Genomic DNA, 21677 nt, shown 5'->3' with positions numbered 1-21677 from the left:
TGACCGCGATCCCGTTGCGATTTTGACAGGAAATCGATGAACCGTACGTAACATAGCGAGCCTGCAATCGAAACCGCTCTATGAGCCTCTCGTTGCACGATAGTTGTAATCCGATAGTGGAAAACATTATCGTAACTCACCGCCGCGTAGCTACATACTTTTCCCAATAGTCCTCCAACATTCTGAAACGACACCATTTGTCGCAACATTTAATACCTGGCTACACGCGGCCGACAAAGCGTTGCATTACCATTCCAATGGAGCTGTCAGCTCGAATTACTCTAGTTGAAGGTTGAATTGTTCAGTTTGGTTTTCTTCACGCTCTGTCTATTTTGTTTTATTCGCTTTCTTTCTGTGAAACATAGATTTTTCAAACTCTACGAATTTATCAACAGTTTTGGAGAGCAGAAAAACTAGTGCTGGATTAAATTAATGCTTTGTATTTGTATCAAGATCAGTTCTTTAAAAAGCATTAGTTTGACCAAAACACTAGTTTTTTTAAATGGGAAAAATCTTTGGCGAGAATCTGCTCTCAAGAAATTATTCATAAATTTGTACAATTCGAAAATCTATATTTCATAGAAAGAAAGCGAATAAAATACAATAATACAAAAGAGATAAAAAATAGAAGATAGATTTTTATATAGAATACGAATCTGTTTTTTTTTTTTAAATCTTACTACAGCTTTTGAGTAAGATTTATTATGATTTATTATTTTATTGTATTTTTTTGCCTCAAAATATGAATGTTCAGAGAAATAGTTTCTTCTTTCATTGTTTTAGCATCACTGGCTCTACCGTCCTACAAAACTTAATAAATTATTCAATATTCATATAAATTATAAAGCATCGTTTTCCAAAGACTCAAGTAAAGCAGAGAGAAAGTAAATTGACTCTGTTCCTTATAATTCATATATCAAATACCGGCTAGCCGGAGTTATTATGAATTAAGCAACCGTACCACGTTCTCAAACAAGGTCGTAACGTGTATAATACCCAATACGAAATTCGCGAAACATCCTCGCGACGTGCTGATTTCGCCGAATGCGCGTAACCGTCACGGTTGACAATGAATAACCACCGACAGTGGTATTTTGCGCGCGTCATTTATCTCGCTCGTCCGCATCTGTAGTTTGGTGTGCATCTGCGGTTTCAGGCTCCACGCCGCAGGTCACCTTTCCGCCGGGTGCTGGTCACGATCGTTACGAGGAGAACTTCAACGGACCAGCGACGTATGCGGAGCCATACGTAGAGCGTTACGGCATCAAGAGTGATTTCAGTGGCCGTGAGCCGTTACATCCCACACCACCTCGGCCGGGTTATGTGCCCACCTTGGGCCAAACGCCGCCCTCCAGCACGCAAGGCTCGGTCATGATGGTGTACGGACTACAACCGGATAAAGTCAATACCGACAAGCTCTTCAATCTGTTCTGCCTGTACGGCAATGTGACGAAGGTACGTGGCGGATCTTCAGCTCTCTTGTCTCCCCGTATTACCAACTCTCCCCCGAACACCTTTGTGTTCGACGCCCGTAGTGTTTAGAGCGTTAAATGGAACGAGCTGATAGGACCGAACAAAAGGGTCGCATGACTTAATTATCGCTACAGTACTTCGCGTTAACACCATTGACGGTAGAACCATTGACGTCCCTTACACGACACCGTACCTGCGTTTAACGACGACCAACAGATTCTAGTTTCCACGTACGTTTATACATTTAACTAGGATTAGCAAGAGCGTGTTTATATTTAACAAGAGCCAAATTTCCGCGTACGGTTACTGCTGTACGGATCATAAATGGTCCCTTCATTAAACACATAGCTTTTGATTAAACATTGAGAATGATTTAAATGTTGAATATACTCTCGCCGGTGAATTATTATTGAAGCTATAAGAAAATTTATGTAAATTGCACGACGGACATTGAATTCTTTTAAAGCTACACAATCGATTACTTTGACCCGTTCGTAGTCGGTTCTTACATTTGACTCGTCGGTATCACACTACGGAAATGACACACTTGGATATGATGTGTACCCAACCCAATTCGATTGCTTTTATAAAAATGCATCTATTTTTAAACCATTCTTTTTCAATTGAAACGTCAGAATTAAGAACATTAAAAAACAATACAAAATAAATGTATCTTTATTAATAAAAAAAAGTTATAAGTAATTATGGAAAAGCATTGGAAAGAGTATTAGAAAAAAAGAAATATATCATATCCAGAGAGGCACCGAAGGGGATTAAGATCATCGTGATATCTTAAGTACAGTCTTAAGATATCATAAACTAATCATAGAGCCATATTAGCTCCTTAAAATATTATTTGATTATGATACACAAAAAACTAAAACAGTAAGACATAAATAAATTAATATTTTGAATTTGCTGCTACTTACATTATTGCCTAACGTCTCTATTGCGATTAACCGATTCACTTACCGCTTACATTCTTATTGTCTTATGTTTCTGTACACCATAGCTTTAACGTCTTGAAATAAGAACCAATTATGAATACTGGTCTCTAATTCTCTAATAAATTATCATCAAAGGGTGCGTTCAAGGAAATTCTATTAGTACTATTTGTATCATTCTATTCTACGTCTAATGAACGTAAAAATAGAATGGCACAAATAGTGCTAATAGCACCTCCCGAAGAACACACCCAAAGAATCGATCGCATTTGTCATTTCACGCATTCCGCATTGAGCGCTGTATACTTTCTGTTATCCGAGCTATAAACTTCAAGCACTCTCTGTCTCTTTATCGCAGGTTAAATTTTTGAAAACAAAGGAGGGCTGCGCGATGATACAAATGGGAGACAGCATAGCCGTAGAACGATGTCTGCAGAACCTGAACAACGTCACGATCGGGCCGGACGGCAGGCTGCAGCTTGGTTTCTCAAAGCAGGCCTTCCTCTCGGACGTAACCAATCCTTACATTCTACCCGACAAGACAGCAAGCTTCAAGGACTTCACGGGAAGCAAGAATAACAGGTGAGTCCTTAACGCGCGCGTCAACTCTTCGCTTCTCCTTTATCCTCCTGTCGTTTTTCGACTCAACTCGCCCGTATCCGCACGTTGAAGACCATTTGTCTCCGCTTGATCTTCCTCTCGTTCTCCATCGCGTTATTTTCTCGCCTTTATATGTATATATGGGGCGCGAGAAGAGTATATATAAATTTCCGTCGTGGAGATGCACGTTCAAGTTTTCTCGGCGACTGTTCTTTTCCTCGCTATTTAATCGCACGTTTTATTTGCGAACTCGCGCGTGACAAATTCGCGCGGTGTAAAACGATTCATCGCGGCTTCGTGTTTAACGCCTCGCCTTATTTTGTTACAAGCGTCGGTAATTGATAAAACTTTCGCTAAACCTTTTGCGCCTAAAAATAAAAGTAATTATGAATAAAGCAATGTGTTTAAATCAAAAGTTTTTAAGTGAACTATAACTACTACGCCACGAGTTGTCGCTTTTTATTTAAAACATAGAATAAAATATGCAAATAATAAAGTATGTATAGTATTTGTTGAAAATAAAATATTGTGATATTAGCCAGTTTTGAAAAGTATTTATAGGGGGTTGTGCTCATGATGACATTTTCATCAGGACAGTGTGTACAGTATATCAACTTTTCAGTCAATTCCATCGAAATTCAATAAGAATTGTTCTTTCTAATAGATTCTCTTTAAGCAACAAATGTATTAAGCTTCAAAAAACATCCCTCTTATTCTTTCATATTACAGAGAATGAAATGTATCGGAATACTTTTTTTGCTCCCTGGCTTACAAGATTAGGTTCTTGTCAGATGTATCGATAGGTTTATAATAAATTGATGTGTCTGCTCTCCACATTGAAGTCGTCGATCTTAGAAAGTACGGGTGTCTCGATAATGTGGTCCTCCTTTATCGACCTATTCCCATCGTCGTCCCTCGCACGGTTCTTATGGGGCAGTAGAACGGTAACGAAGAATATGGTACGCATACGGTGCGATCTGGCAAATTGCGACGGCACTCTGCGAGATTAAACTCGGGAGACTAATTAAATGAGGACACGTAAACGAGCGCGATTTAAATCTCTCTCCGCTCCGGGTGAACGCTGAAAATCTCCGTGGTCCCTGCCCAGTTGGAAACGGTTTTGTCCCCAGTCACGCTCCGGGATGCGGACGCACTCGAGCGGAAGAATCAAATCTAAAGGTTGAATAGGAGCTAACGACACCGCCGCGCGATTTCACGTCTGGACCAGCGTGCCACTGGTCGCCCATCGGTCGCTCAAAAGGGCGTGCCTGACGATATCCGGCTCGCCGATTAAGTTCCAGCTCTTCCGATTGTACTACAAGAATTACGGAAAGTGCGCGGAAATGTCTCTGACGAAGTTTTCATTTGTACGTAAAAGTCGCGTAATCAGGAAAGAGAAATTTGGTTTGTTGTGTATATGTTTGAAAAAAAAAAAAAAACGGCGAGTATCAAAGTGATATAACAAGATTGAATTAAACAAATTCTTATGTATTTAAGGTTTTAATAAATATAAATTTATAATTATTAAATATATACATCTACAAATATTATACATTTCAACAGTGATATAAACTGTATTATATGTTAAAGTAATACAATTAATACAAACGTTCAACCTTTAATAAAAACCGGATTAATTAACAGCTGGTTTTATAAAAGAATACTCTCCTTTCTTACTTGATATCCATTGTCCAAGAATAAGTATTGCTCGACAATAGAACGCGTTGTGCAGTGAACGCGTTAGTGCTGCAAGCAATTTATTTAAATTAAAATTTTCAAAATTTCCCCGTGGATTCTCTTTCTCCTCGTTTTATTTTATTAATTTTTTTTTTTTTCAACTTTTCGTTAAGTCTTGGCACCTCATTTATTTAAGGTGATCCTGAAAGAGCTTATTTAAATTTTGCTCAAGCATGTCTCATGGCAAAGTAATTCATTAAACTGAATAATTAAACAAAGTGAGAAAACACACTTTCGCGTGATACATGTTTTTAAGGAGTAAAGTCGCAGGGAAAAACGCGCTCTTCCGGCAAAACGTTTTGAACCGATGAAAAACTTAATCACCCGTAGGGAAGCCGAGTCCCCGCCTTGGGCGCGTGAGCTCTGATTGCAAGAAGTCAATCACAAGAAGTTTCCCAAAGCTCGCAAAAGACAAACTGTGCGCCAGAAATGTTCTCCGCAGGACATTTTCCTCCTCCGTTGTGGAAATCCGCTTTCCCCCACGTAATTGAGGGCCTAGGACTGTAAGCTGACATTTTTAAGAATAAGACTGCGATATTGCACGGAACGTAAAAGAGAGCAATTCCACATCGGAGCCAGGCATATTCCCCTCGAGGCTTCATCAAAGCTGTCCACGAAGAGAGAAGGAATAAAGAGCAACATTACGATATTCTTTAATTTTTTTCCGATAATACTTCTTTGTGTTTCGAGATGATGAAACTGTCCGTTTGCAGCTTTTTGCAAGTCTCGTAATACTCTGATATATATGTATATATATTTTATTTAGTTCAAAATTCTTTGAATGATGAAGTACCATTGCCGCTTACAAGTTGTGAGCATTCTGTAATATTTAAATAAAATTACGATTCTTTACAGATGTAATTTATTGAAAATATTAATTTTTATTTTTGAAAGAAAATTTAATTACCTTTATTTAATAATATTGTAAATATATAAAGTTTTATATTGTCTTAATATTAAATTTTATTTCGTATACTAATAAAATTTATAATTGAAAAAGTACAAACTTTTGTATATAAATTCTAAAAAGAAAGTTTAATTAATTTTATTTATTAATATTGCAAAAGTTTATATTGTTTCAGTCATAAACTGTTGTACATTGACAATATTAATAAATGAAATTGAGTAAATTTTCTTTTTAGAATTTAGAAATACTCCAAATTTAACGTATCTATTCATTCAATCATCGTAAAAATTCAACGAAAATATTAAATGCGTTTACTCTCTTTTTTAAAAACTGATGAACGAATCGACTGACATATATTGGCTATGATGATAATTTTTTTTATTCAGTTTTTATTAACGATATTTCCAATTGACAGACTTACAAAAAAAATTTGCAACTCAGAAATTCAATAAGTTATGAAATGTTGACAATATATAATGTCCTGAAATATAACACGCTATTTTTTGTTGTTTGAATTCGCATTAAAAGGATTACAATTAATTTCTGAAATTGATCCTGCTTTTGTTTACATATTTTTTAATTCTTTAAACAATTGATAAGTTTTTTAAAATAAATAATTAAAATAAATAAATTCAATAAACAGTTTAATAAATTTTTTAATACCAAATAAAAAATAGATAAATTTTATAAAAAAATTTTTTTTTCTCTATAATGAAATTTTGTTTTACTTCCTTTTATGAGCGAATAAAACAAAAACGAAAAATCAACTTCTAAGAATTTATTGTATATATGGAATGCATTCGGTAGCTAAGAAAATAGCATATAAAATCAGGATATCTTTTATGTATTTTCCACTATTGTGTATTTTCTTTTATGTATTTCCAAAGATACGTAATTTTTTGAATAATTTTTCCAAGGATCTTTTTTCGTTAGTCTAGAAAATATATCAGCCAAAAAAATACGTAATAGTTTCTTGCACAATTATTATGAATAATTATGAATAGATAAATGCTGAATGTACTATGTTACGAACAAACGTAATTATTCGATATATGCTTTTTTCACTGAAGTCTACAATATCCGATTTTCAATGTATCGTTGCAGATTCCTGAATCCCGCGATGGCCAATAAGAACAGAATACAACCACCATCGAAGATAGTTCACTTCTTCAACACTCCACCGGATCTAACCGAAGAAACAGTGAATCGCGTATTTGTAGAGCGCGGCATCGAGGCGCCGACGACGATCAAATTGTTCCCTCTCAAGTCTGAACGATCGTCGTCCGGTCTAATTGAGTTCAGCAGTGTCGGTATCGCGGTGGCCGCTATCATGGAATGCAATCATACGGCGCTCGAGAACAGCAGTAAGTATCGACATATGATCGCGCACGATCGTAAAACTTAGATTTCTCTCGCGCAGCGTTTCTTGGCGAGATAGTGGTCGTGAGAATTTTACGCGATTATGATATCCCGCAGTTGGTCTCGATGCGACTTTATCGCTTATTCGTCCGATTTGGATTCGGATTTCACTTCCCTCGTTCAGGTTTACGATTCTCTTCGTGCCATAGAAATTCGTTTAGCTTCCATTTACATTTCTCTTCCACGATTTTTGACACGATCGGTTTTATATCGAAAAGTAAAGCTAAGGGAACGGATTACTATGGACATAAAAATTGTTGAAACGTTCGGAAGGGATCAATAAGTATTTGATTTTAAGAAAATTTTTTTATATGTATCATATGTATCAGTTTATTGTTCTCGAAATGTTTAACTCTCTAATCAATCTCTTAGAAAAATAAATGATAGCCAGAGATGATAGTCAAGATTGTCAGCAACATCGTGATAATTAATGAATAGGGTCACAAAACATAGCTCATCTAAAGCTCTGGTTTTCTCCAATCCTCCAGCTAGCGAAAGCTGTCAAACTCCAGGAACTTGAAAGGAACGTCGTTTGACACGAGCGATCTTGTCGACTCGACAGTCCCTTCGCTAGCGAGTTCGGCAGCAAGATATTACAAGGCGGTCCCCTCGCCGTGTTTATCTGTTACAGACGGCAAGTTCCCCTACATCATGAAGCTCTGTTTCTCGTCGTCGCGCACCATACCCACGAGCTTCCCGCCCAGCAGCGGCAGCGTGTCGAGCAATTCCGCTGGTAATGGCCACGCCAAAATGCAGCAGGACTCGGAATAGAACGGCGAGGTCCAGGGCCAGCAGCGTCAGCGTCAGCGCCAGCGCCCCTCACTCGCCGCCCTGCACCCGTTGTGTGCCCCCGCGACGGCGGGCACGGCCCTGCACCCCGCAGCCGCAGCGATAACGCTGTCTCCAGTCCTACCGCCGCCGCCACCAGTACCACCACCTCTGCCGCCACCCACCTGTCTCCTAATAGCCACCCCGACCCTCTATCCAACCGTACCACCACCACCCCCGCCTCCATTGCCTACCTTCTGGCCCTACTAATACGGCGGGCCCCACACATCAAGTGGGTGAGACGAACGCACGCGAGATCGGCCGAGAATGGACTCTCCAAAAATGTGAAAGATAATCGAGACACATCATCCCCGCAGCGAAAAGGAAACGCACGTCGCGATGTCGTTTATTTTTGATCGAAGGCAACAGACGGTGAGACAACCAGTCGTAGCTGTCCGTCGAGGTCTATCGTTTGGAAAGGGTCGCATGTATTCTTGGATATGCTCTCAAAGTCTTCGTCCCGTCGTGGTCGAAGGCTTAGAAAAGTTTCTGATGGTATAGTGTGTAACTTGATGCCTAATAGTACCATGTTCCACTAGAGACACGTTGTCAACGCGGGTCGGACACGGAACTTGGCGTCCGACGAGAGGTGGGGTACAAGTGCAACGACACGTCGGAGGGAACATCGGAATAGGTACTGTTGAAGTCGCAAGGAATCCTTCGCGGCCGGCTGGTCACGATTTTCGTGACGTCTCGCGGGGAAGGGCGAGATGGATGATACGTACACACCACGTTCCAATTTTGGAGACTCCTGTAAATAGCTCGGAGACTAGCAGCCTCCGACGCACATACATATCAAAGGGCTTGGAAGTAAATCGGTACGTTTCACGAGGAACCATGCACGCGATTTTCGTAGAAACTTCTTACTCGACGATTCGGCACCGATACTGAGGAATTTGAAAAAATGAGAACCGTCTCGAGCAAGGCTGTGAAACCTTCTTACAAAAATAATGATCCAAAAAAAAAACAATCTGAGAAGGATAGAAACTTGTTGGATGAGAGAAGAAGGTAATATTCCATTAGCTAAGAGAGAGATGGATCGAAAGAGATGGGAATGGCTCGACGATAGTAAAGCTGTCTTAGAAAAGAGGCAGCTCGCAGGAAGTTTAGTTTCTTCGAAAGAGAAATCGTTCAAGAAAGTTTGAAGACATCTCTCGGAAGAGAGTTAAAAATATCGATCTATCAGAAAAGGAAGAGGTGATAGAGCCTTCGTAGAATGACTGAAACAAGATGGAATCCATTTCCTGATGGCCATTAAAAAGGTACCACTCTATAGATTTCTTTGGTGGTAGCAGAACAGCTCGAGGTTCAACTTCTTCGGAAGAGGAATCGCCCAAGGAGGATCGAACCTCTCAGAAGAGGGGGCAACTGAGAAGATCGAGAAAATCCTCTCGGAAGAACGCGATTCGTGGAAACTGAAAGCCGTGCCGAGTGCGAAAAGTGCGGAATCTCTCGTGGTTGCTCGCGAAGCAGACAGGTGGGCGCTGCTTCCGCGAAGCCCGGACGTGTATTTGGCGTCTCGGCGTTCTCACGACCGCGACGAGACGCTCTCTCGTTCGTTCGCTCGCGTCTCACGATCGACTCACCCAAACTCACGGCGTCGCGCGCGTGCACGACGTCACGACATTTATTCTGAAGCCGAGCCACGCGCTCCTCGACGACCATACTCTGTGGGATCCAATAAACGAACCGGAGATTTCTCAGCGACCACTTATTAAACACGGGAATAGAATTTTAGGGGAGTGTTCAGAGGAATGATCTGAATCAATCGTGCTCCGAAAACTGCGCGACCTGCGAGAACGCAGCCAATCCGCTTTGAGTGTCACTGATAACGCGCTGCTCTATCGTCGTGATAAGCTATCGGCCCGCGACAAGTGTCGTGCGGCAATATTTTTCTCACCATTTACTGTACATCCGTTTTTTACATTAACGTTAATATTTTAACACTCATCCGGATAACCTGATTTTGTAATTCAGATAATAATTTCTCATTAGAACTCTTTGACAGATTAACGTAACGATATTTCATTCAATGCAAGGTTTGCTGCAACAACATTGTAATCCACATAAAGCAACTGTGCATATAGTTATCCTCTCTCTGCAATTTTTGAACTTACTCTTTAATCTACTGTTACTGAAGAACTTTTTAATTGGGGGCCATAATCGAATTTAAGCTTACATTACTTTTGCTTTGTGGGTTACCATGTTATTGTACCAAATAATTATTTAGATTACCAAATCTAATCGCAAATTTTATTTTAATTATGATGCGATTGCGTTTTGCTCCGTATCATAAAATACATTGAAAATAAAAACAATTTAACAACAATTATTATATATTATTTGTCAATAATTGTTACATAAAATTATATATATATATATATATATATGCATTCATATATTCTTTCGAACTTAAACTTTGTTGCGTTATAGCTTCAGAATTTATAATTTAAACAGAAGAAAAATAAAACATCACTATTTTTTATAAATGACATTTTCAGTCGAAGAAAAGAATATTGATTTTCATTGCGGAAAAAAAATCACTCGCGCGAGAATGTAATTATGTTGACTGCGGTTACCCGGATAAGAGTTAATCCCACGGTCGAACGTTACGTGACGTAACTGTTCGTCATGTTACTGACTTTTTACTGAGTGGCAATGCAAGTCTTTCAACTGCTCTTCGATTCTCTTTTGTGCGAGGCTTTTCGCGGGTCCTAAACATTATAAAATCGTGTAGACTGCTATCAATTAAGAGGATTAAATCGTTTCCACTATCCTCACATACATCTCCGCTTCTCAAATCGAATAAACGAAGGAATCCCCGGTCCATCTTCCCTCCCTTCCCACTTGAAGCTGTAGTGTTCAGGTTGCGACGAGACGACGTATCGGTGCTCGCACGCTCGAATAAAAGCGCCGCGTGGCACTCGTACACTTTTGATCAGATTGCGGACTGCGAATTGAGAATTTTATATATCGAAGCAAAATAAAGAAGAATAAAAAACACATACACATGATAATAAAGAACAATGAACGTCGACGACACACACACAATATATTAGTGTCCCTCGGTAATATTTTGTCGGGCCGAGGGGCGTTTTTATAAGAATGGTTTTAGATCTCCGAACAAATTTTGCGAAGCGAACCAAACGATTCTATTACTAAACTAAAATAAATAGACTCTTTGACTTCTCGGCCATACGTAACGTAAGATAATAAGGGCCGAAACGCGCGCGCCCTTGAGAGATGCGTGAATATCAATACCCGCCGTTGTCCATTGTCCGTAAGAGAGAGAGAGAGAGAGAGAGAGAGAGAGAGAGAGAGAGAGAGAGAGAGAGAGAGAGAGAGAGAGAGAGAGGGAGTGAAAGAGTGGGAGAGATAGAAAGAGAAAGAGAGACCTAATGCAAATGAGATATAATTTAAATAAGATGCAAAGTTTATATTCGAGGCAATATTTGTTATAATACGACTAGGGGATAAGTTGTGTGTACCGTTTTAAAAAAGGGCTTTGGCCGAGTGATCGCCTACGGGGACAAGCATCGCCCGTGACGATCGCCAACGGCGAAGAGGAGGATGCTGAGACCGTATTATTGATCATATAAGGGACGACGTATCGACGCGGGGAGAAACGCGTGAATGCGAAAGCAAAAAAAAAAACAATGAATAAAACAAGAGGTACTAAGCTAAAGCTATGCGCGCCGCTTCACCGCACGTCGCGTTCGTCGTTTCATTATCACACTTGGACTCACGGTTGCGTTTGTGTCTCCAACGATATATAGATTATTTTATTTCGGGAGATATTCCTCTCCGGGGGAGAAGTGAAAAATGGTTTTACATCACATTCTTATATTTTTATTATTATTAATATTATTATTCTGTAATTATATGTGTAAAATTTAGGTCGCCCATAGAGAGTAAACATCACGTTTTATCCGAGGAGCCCTTCGAAATTTTGATTTAGTAAAACAGGACCTAAGACATAAGGCAAATTAGATTCTAAGCAGTTTAGGACGTGTAACCATATCATACAGTTTTGTAGATAAATATATATAAAAAATATATATATATATATTTATGTGATGCGGAGTACGGCGTTTAAATCAAGAGTGTATGTTGCTGCGTACTCGATACTCGTTCGATGGATATTCGAGATGAAATATTCTGTCATATAATTTCTCAAGACTGCATTTCTAATTAAGAAATTCATTTTTGATTCCAACTTCGCATATTTTAGAAAAAGTCAATTTATGAAATCTTTCTCAACCTCTCCTAAAGAAATTTGTCTTAAATGTAAATCACTCATCATAAATCAATCAATTCTTATTAATCGAATTTATCAATACTTTTACTTGCTTTTTTTATCTATTATCTTTATTTATCTTTATTTCTTCATTTACACGTAATAAATTAATGATAAAAGCTAGAAGAGAGAATATAAAACTAATCGTCGTTTTTCCAACAGATATAAGTAGACGTATTTCCAGCTTACTCTTTCTTTAGAAAAGAGAAAGAAAGAGGGAAAACATGTTTTCATTTTCAAGAAATTGTATAGCAGAAGTGTCTCGCTTTGTGCGACATCTCGACGGAGCGACACTTTCATGAAAATTTTGCTCCGAGCGAGCGCGTCTTAAGAAGCGCTCGTTAAATCGAGAGATCGAGCACGTACAACCAGACTATCGCTTATTTTCTGACACTTTACCCGCGCGCTAAGACTCCGGTAAAGCAAGAAACGTACGTAGAACATATTTACAACGAACGCTCGCTTAATACACACTCGTCCCGGTCGCCGCATTTTCGATCCGGCGCGAAAACGCGCAAACGGGGATGGAGTTTCAGGTGTGTCCCTTCCTCCCCCCCTTCCCCATCACCGACCTTTATATTTAATCCTTTTCCACGTACATACGCCAAGCATCATTGGAACAGAATGCAAAATAAAGAAAAACCAAGAACCGCAGACCGGGTCCTAGACTTGGAGATTTATAAACGAGGCTGATGATTAGATATTCATTAGATATAAACGAGAGCTATAGATTAGGTCAAAGATGAGAGAGCAAAAAGACGTAGTTAATATCGTAGTTGGCAGAAAATTTCCTAAGAATAACCGTTTGCTTCCGTTGCAATAATGATTGATCAGATGGAAAGGGGTTAAGTCTAAAGAGATACATAATATAAAATTAAACGAATATATTATATATATATATATATACATATATATATATATATATATATATATATATATATATATTATTTCGAGTACTGTGCATCAGAAGATGACGAGCCTCACGTGAAAATGGGGCGAGAAACTCATGGCTTGCATATCAACCCTCGACTGGAACATCTACGTCGGTGTTACAGAACTGATGCCGCAGAATTCCCGGGGGATTTTACTGTACCGTAATTGCGCGCCGTATCGAAGGAGTTACGATCGGGGAAATGACGACAGATGTGTCCACGGACGGCAAAGTGAAGATATTTGGTCGTTCTGTAACGTGTAACACCAGGGTTCGCATTTTCGCATAGTCATCAGTTGAGAGATTTAATCCTGCCGGATCGCGATGGGCAAATGACAATAGAGACAAACGTTCCTTAACGGGATTAAATCTGTTTACGGTGCTTACGTTAAAAGGAAGGAAACAAAATATTGCTGTCACTGTAAGGGATACGTCTGATTGATCGAAGCGGAGTAGGTCACAAGAAATTTTAACTCAAATAACATTCTAAATGTAATCCTCGGGAGCCTGCCGTTGCAGTTAAAGGCTGAAAGAGGGGAGGGGTAGCATTAGATAGACATAGAAAAGACACACGTTTACGATGTAAGATTAATCGCGCGTCTCTTTCCAATGGGCGAATGGATGTACATAGCTTACTCTTGTTTTTTTTTTTTTTTTTTTTTTTTGTACGAAGAGGACCCCCCTACAAGTAAGTTCGCGTACTCTCTCTCTCGCGCTAAGTGTCACGCTTACATAGTGAATCTAATGAAATGAAACACCTGTGGACGAGGAACGTGTAATCGATGCATTAATCGTGGAGTAAATAAAAATTGCGTAAATACGATAGTGCGGGATAGATCTCGCGGACATCTTCTGGTGAACAGGTTCTAAACGTGTACAAAATCAAATTATAATTTGGTAGCCCGTAGTGATCCTGTAAACGGTACAGTATTCCAGGTAGAGAGATATACATAGCACTGTGTATGTAAGCACGACTACACGTTATTTCACACAGATACACGTGCGTACACGCATACATACATACACACTCACACCGAACTCGAGGTTGTAAAAATGAAGCCATCTGTGTCGATAATTAATTGTAACTTTTGAGAGCAAGCTATGGATAATAACTGGTTCTAGATCTTAATAATACATATCCCATCTATATGTATATATTTGCAATCGCATGAGAAATTCAATCGATTAATTATCTCGATAATGTAATTATCATTACCTTTATTATTAGTGTTATGATTATTTATAGCCCTCGGCCGCGTTGCGAGAGCCGAGGCTGAATAAGTATGTTAAATGGACGTTGCGTTTAAGGCGTTAGGTTAATGCTCGTTAGTTAGATACTTAGGTAGTTAATGCAGCGTAGGTACATATCGTTAATATTGTTATTAATTAATGGTATTGCGAAAGGGTATTAATACCGGTGCGCTTTGATTTCTTTTGTACACGAAGAAAGAGTTCTGCTAGCTCCTCTAGATCGAATTTGTTTTGTTTGCAAATTTTAGTGAGCGTTAAAATTTTGCAAACTTATCGATTAAAGTAAGAAGATCAGTCTCACTTGATAGTCTAAATTCTAAATATTATTATAGTCCGCAAAATTAAGAAGACAAGCTCGTGAAAGAAAAAATTATTCACGTTAATTTAATTAATCCGCATGATTAAATTAGTGGATGGATTAATGAAATCAAAATTAATAGAAAGCAGAATTTTAAAGTTCTTTTTTTTTTAATTAATTCAATTAATTGTATTATCTTTTAAAATACGTCAGAAAAATGGCGTGCAAAATCGTTTCTACTGCGACAGTCTTATAATCCGGCGACTTCATTTTAATTGAATGTATATACACATTTTATTTTAATCAACACAATCTATAAAGTGTCCGTTTTTTAAACCGGATCTTCGGACACACTACAGATCGTACGAAACAAACCAAAGCGCAGTGTAGCCTTTCTAGCGATCCCCAACGAACCCAAGTATTACCGGTGACATATACCTGCTCCTACATATCAGGTTTTAGACACCCCGAGCACTACCATGCGCCATATCAATGTTTCTAAATGTCCCTTTCTCCCCCCCCCCTCCCCCCTCGGTGTGTCCCTTCGTCCTCCTTTCTACCTTTCGATGTCCCAAATGAAAATTTAGAGGCACGCCGATTATCGATCACTTTGTCCCTTATTACTCCCTACTCCACCCTTTCTTTCGCGCCCTTTATCCTGTACACCCTTTTTACCTGTTTCCATTCGACTTTCCCCACCTCGTTATTGTACATCGGAGCCGGAAGGGTCTCTAAGCTCTGTCTTCCCATCGCTGCGTGAAAAAAAGACAAATTAGATGTAATAAGATTTGTTGACTGTGTACACGTATACACATTATTATAACGCATCGATCATGTGCATCACCAGCATATACACACGCATCCACTCGCACACGACACCAGTTCACACCACAACGGGGAAAACACGAAAACAACAGCCGCTGCGTCAAGATAGTCCACGCTGGATCGCCAATGCTGAGATCGCAATTCACGTCCGTTAGATCGATCGCACATAACACCGCTGACTTGTCTGACATTTAATTAATTTTAACTTTAGATCACATCGCGGAAGACAAGCGATGTTTTTATTTAACAGAAGATATTTCTCTCTGCATCGTAAACGCTTCAAATGTATAACTTATTGTTTCATCAAACAATAAGTATCACTTTTCGTCGAATTTTTTTCGCGACAAGCTTTTAAAATTCTGACGCGTTTCAATTGGACGAGAAACAATCAAGTGATCTTATGATTGCTAACGCAAGGCGGATTATAATTCGCGCTAAATCATATGTCAGAGATTAGAATTAATCTTTTCCTTTTTAGTATTTATATCACGTGTGTGTGTTAAACGTCGAAGTGTTCAAAAGAAAATTGTCTATATGAAACAACTCGCATAGAAAACCGAGTTATGCTACTGTGATTACTGATTGAATTTTAAATTTCGTAACTAACTCCCTTATTCATTTGCTCCGTCAATTGGCACAGTACAGGTCGCACTATTATTGCATCCGAGGAAACCACAGAAATTAGTACGGATGCAGGAGACTTAGATTAAACAAGTTTGCAAACTCCTGTTCCGGAAAGCTTGCGTTTAATTAATTAAATTAATTAAGTCCGACACGGAAAGGCGATCGCGAGAATCAAGGCAAGCCGAGACAGAATTTCGCAGCGTATCGGTTCTCCAGCTAGATTCGATTTGCTCATTCAAGGAACGTTCCTGTCGTCATACGATATTCCATTTATTAGCCATAATTTTGAGTTCGGTCACGTCAATCAAGCATTGACCGTCCATAATAGCCTGTCATGCCGCAGCGCGCCGTAGCTATCGTAAGCCACGTCGTGGAAAACGATCTATTCACACCAAAAGACACGTACACACTCATGCTCGAGAGGTACAATAACGTGCAATAATGGTGCCTGATGGACGTGTTCTTATCACGTATAAGAATATCTCTTTCACTTTCGATAAGGAGGTTCTCGCTATATAAAAGTATTATGAGAATATAGATCTGGATTTTTATCTTCAATTTCTTCTTTTACCGGTTGCCATGTATATACGCAGGAATTTTACGGTGAAAGATACGGTTTGAGTTATCCGTATATATACTCGATGTATCGCTTTATTTATTGGTACTTGACACGCAAGACAAAAATCTAATAAAATATTCAAAAAGTATTTTATTTAATCGAATTGTGACATTTAAATTCTAATCTGGCATATATCGATCACCGAAAAAAAAAATAAACTTGGAGGAGCACACGTTCCGAAACGTGACAGAGCATCTCGCATCGGGCAACATGTCGGCACTTGTACGCAAATAGAGATACGTACACTTTCAGACACACGGAACACGCTCCAAAAATATGGTTGCTCCTAAAAACGAAAACAAAAAAATAACGATGTAATGTGTATATTAATACTTGTATGTCGTACGCTCTAATGTTGTTTGAAGAGTTATTTGCGAGTCAATTATCTGTGCCTAGCAGCCCTGTGCACCCTATCAAATGTACCACCGTTCAGATGAAAAAGAAATGCCGAAACGGAAGGAAAAACGGAAGCGAACGAAAGAGGGAGAATGAAAAGCAAATACGGAATTCAGGCAATACGGAAAGACGAAGGATAATAAGAACAAAAAAAAATACAGAAAGAGATATGTATAGTATCGAGCAGAACACGACACGACACGTGTGTTTCTCACAAATTGCACCCTGTATACATAGTTCGCACAATGATCTGTTCCTATTTTGGAATCAGTTTTTTCGAATTTGCCAAGAATGTATATCTACAGATTCTATATGAGAATATATATAGAAAAAAAAAAAAACTGGACATGAAATATAAAGTATTGAAATCTAGTTCTGGAATTGTTAACCCTTTTCGACCAAGCGTCATTTTTTTGGGGGAGGGCGCGAAACGCGCGTCAACTCTGTCGCGCCCCCGGAAATCGATTTCCCTTTGAAACCCCAGGTAGCCTAATAAAAACTTTTGTTCTTTCACGCGATCGGACAACGTGGATGTGCGATCTCTGCTCATGTTTTGTGCATCGAGAAATAGAAATAGCTCCATTAGAGAGAATGGTTGTTACTTTTGTGGAAGAGAGGGAGAGAATGAAAACGGAAATGCGTAAAATATGCACGTGAGGGTGATAAACGCCTGGCGAGAATTCGATGGAGGAATGAATCGGGTTGAAATTAATCATCTTGAAAGTTTAGGGATATATTTGAAATCCTGTGGACACGTACACATACAACACATAATACGCATTATGTCTTTTATTACTTTTAATGAAAATATAATATTCTCTCAAAATATTTTGAAATAAATATTTCAAAATAAATCAAATAAAGCTGTGAATGTTGATTTTTAATATGTGATTTAAGACCTACTATAAAAATTTGAATTACGTTGATAAATTCTTTTATGTATCATCTTTTAATAAGAATGAATATCCCACACTGAATCGTGCATTTCAATAACTTCAAATCAAATAACTTTTAATTTTAATCCGATTTACCCTCTTCCGCTGTTTTACAAAGCAGAAAACTCACCTTCACGTGACGAATGTACTACATCTCGAGAAAATAAAGAAAAAAAAAAGGCCGAACGACTCAGCGGAATTAATATTAAAAATGTAGACGGCAAAGAGGTACGTCGACGCAAAAAACGCGTGGCGAGCATCGCGCTTCCTTTCTAACGCTCACCGCCGGCGGGAAGCAAGGAAAAGGCCGAACGACATTCAAAATCGCATGTACACGAGCTTCGCGACTCAAAACTCTGCTCGCAACAGAAATTATATAGATATAGATATATATACACATATTATACCGTCACACACTGAACACAACAGCACAGCCACAACTACCACTACCACCACCACCACCACCACAACCCACGCACATCCATATATATATATATATATATATATATATATATATATATATATAAAATATATATATTTATACATATACATCTATATTATATAAACTTATATTACATCTCTACGAATACGAGAGGAAACTCTTCTCACTCACTCTTATGTAACTATCACACCGGTGTACACGCTGTAGGAATATATGTGGGACGCCTGTATGTGTGTCTAGAACTATCATCTGCTTCACAATTCTCTGTTCGAGAGGAACACACTAACGATCACGCCGCTTCTCGTCGTATCGCGGATTTGTGTCATCGTCCGTGTAATCGCGCTCTTTGTCCCATCGACGGACCGATGCGCTTTCATCCACTTGTACAAATTTCAGAACAATAATTTGGAAACTTGTCGAGCCACGTCGTTATTGTTCGATGACAAAGCTGTTTGTCAGTTTGTTTCGGCATAATTCAACGTGATTAATTCCTTCGATGTTAATAATTCGTATTTAACATGATAATAGCGCTAAACGTGCACGCAAAAAAACACGCATTGAAGCCTTTAGATGCACTCAAAGTCTCGTCGCACCAGTTCGAATCTTAGTGGATTTATTCAAGAGGCTTTTATTAATTGAATTTTTATTAGATCGATGTAATTTGCAATAAGCGCAACGAAGGATGAAAGACAAATTTTCTTCAGGTAGTTGAAGAAACATTTGAGAAAATCGTAATGAAGATGTATTTTCGAGCGGTCGATAGAGGCGAAGCAGCGAGCGTGAATCGGTAACATTAATCCTAGAAGTACTAAGTACTTTTTTTTCTTCTCATATTGCTTTACCAGGAGGTAACATATTTTTTTCCATTCGGTAGTAAGATTACGACGAAGCGAGATGTCTTTTCCCTAGAAAATTCGAGATTCGCTCTCACGTGTTTGCATCTGTAAGAATATCGAAATAGTTTCGAGTGATATCGAGATCAAGTTATGAAGAAACTTTCCTTACGACTTTTGCTTACGAACTTGGTACTTTTAGGATTGAAAGCGACAGATTTACAGGGGATCGATTACAGGGAAAAGAAATATAAGAGGGAGGAAAGAATAATAAAAAACGATATACACACTCATCGAGCGCCGCTAGTAAAAGACATGGTAGGCTATTATTATCGCTAAATAGTCGCTAGCCGATAGTGATGTAGTTTATTCTTTAGAGTTTATTTTAAGTTCTTAATTATATACGCGAGAAAAAAGAAAAAGAAGTGGTTACTATTAACCGATTACTATCGTATCACATTACACACTGTAACACGTCGATTATAATGACAAGAATATTAACCTGTGCATATTGACATATTATGAAGTCACATCATTAAAACATATACTACTCAATATATATATATCCAGCGTCAGCGACTCGATTCATTGACACCCACACCATATACCATGGCATAATATCGATAACTCGAAACAGAACAATCAATTTTAAAGGTAGGAAGCTAACGTCGTTTGTTGTCATTTTGGTATCAAAATGTCGTCACAAATGACATTTTGACGTCGAAATAACAATAACGTCAGCTACCTGAGTTTTATATACCCGACCTTTTAATCTTTCATTTTATTATTTCGCAACTACACAACATAAATAGTTAGCAGAAAGTAATTTTGATGCCGACAATTTTTAATAACAGATTATGAGGAAATATTAACGAATACAAGAGATGCACCACACTTTTTCGAATAAATAGATTAGTTTACGGACTATGTCCTATTGTGTATAACGATCCAAAGATCTATCGCACTTCCTTTTGTGTACCAGGATCTTTAATCTTTGAAATTGTGTTTTTTTAGGAAACATTTTAATCAAATTTCTTCCTTTATTCTCTAACTTTTTAATATCAAGCGTTTCTACAAGAAATTTCTTTTCCTCGGAATTTTTAAAAATATTGATTTGGCCCCGGATTTGGCAGTAAATATCTTTAAATCTGAAATTTTGCGAGAGCAAGTTCTGCTTAAAGTTAATGATGCTAATTCTGAAATATTAGCTGAATAGGCTTTTTGGATAAATCACATTAAAATTTAAAGGACTCACTTTATTGGCTTAACATATCTTGACTCATTTCACTAACTTTGCCGGTCGCCAAGCAATTCACTCCTATTACCCTTCTACTGTATATACGTATATATTTCGGAGATATATATATTTTCAACGCGAGTTTTTTTAATCTTAATTCGACTCACTTTTTGATATTCATTCATTCGCTCCAATTATACTACTATTATACGTACAGAAATACATTTTGCGACGATTGTGTAATTGCGATTGTTACAAAAAACAGTGATCGTTCTCCAGAAAAGTCGGTGGCGAATGAGATATATCGGGTATTATTATATTATACATCTTGCATTATTTTCCAGCAAAATAATTTTTATATTTTACTGTATACTTCAATAATATATTATATGATCTCGCGTGCAACATAATTTCATCATGTTTAAAGAAATAACTGCATGCTTTGCACATTTTGTTTCTCTTTTATATACCATTTGATACTATTATATGAGACTCATATTTTATAAGTATCCATGCGACATTGTCCAGTTTAATGAGATTTAATCGCAGGTTAATTTATATATACATACTTTTTCCTTCTTTGAGTTGAGATCTTACAAGAATTTCTTTTCACGCGGCTGAAATAAAATTACATCTTCTTCGTTACATCTTTCCGCTGCAATTATAACGATATTTGATACACTTTTTTTCGGTCTTCTTATATTCTCTTAATTTTCTTTTTCTCCCTCATTATTTGCGTTTGTCAATTATTTCAAAAGGATTCTCTTTCTCTTTGTAAGGAAAAATTTTCGCGCTTTATTAATACACGTTCCACGAGTAATCACGTAATACGAGCCGTAAATCGATTACAAGAGCGCATATATTCTTGCTTGAAGCACTCGAGATACGAATCTCTGCGTCATATCCTATACATTGAAGCGACTAATTTTTTTTTGTTTTTTTCGCGTTCTTGGCGACCGTGGCGAATTAATCATGCTCGTGGCGAAATAATACAGGAGGAGCCGCGCAATTAAAGTCCAGCTCTCCGCAAGAATACATAAAACCGGCGCGAAAGTTTATGCAACGTCGCGATAAATTGCAG

General features: G+C 38.2%; 1 protein-coding gene across 2 annotated transcripts in view; it reads left to right on the top strand.

Moving 5' to 3' along the window:
• sm (heterogeneous nuclear ribonucleoprotein L) overlaps positions 1–19934 on the top strand; it is a 168297-nt gene extending 148363 nt beyond the window's left edge. For both annotated transcript variants that reach the window (XM_011058494.2, XM_011058493.2), the window contains 4 exons: positions 1157–1455; positions 2776–2999; positions 6766–7025; positions 7712–19934. In XM_011058494.2, the coding sequence (XP_011056796.1) occupies positions 1157–1455; positions 2776–2999; positions 6766–7025; positions 7712–7851 (923 nt within the window). In that variant the 3' untranslated portion in view covers positions 7852–19934. The remainder of the gene's footprint in view (positions 1–1156; positions 1456–2775; positions 3000–6765; positions 7026–7711) is intronic.
• The last annotated feature ends 1743 nt before the right edge of the window (positions 19935–21677 follow it).

This window comes from Acromyrmex echinatior, chromosome 4 (genome assembly GCF_024713525.1).
Source record: "Acromyrmex echinatior isolate Ae372 chromosome 4, ASM2471352v2, whole genome shotgun sequence".
NCBI lineage: Eukaryota > Metazoa > Arthropoda > Insecta > Hymenoptera > Formicidae > Acromyrmex > Acromyrmex echinatior.
The sequence above is the reverse complement of the archived record's forward strand: the minus strand, read 5'-3'. Positions and strand labels throughout refer to the sequence as shown.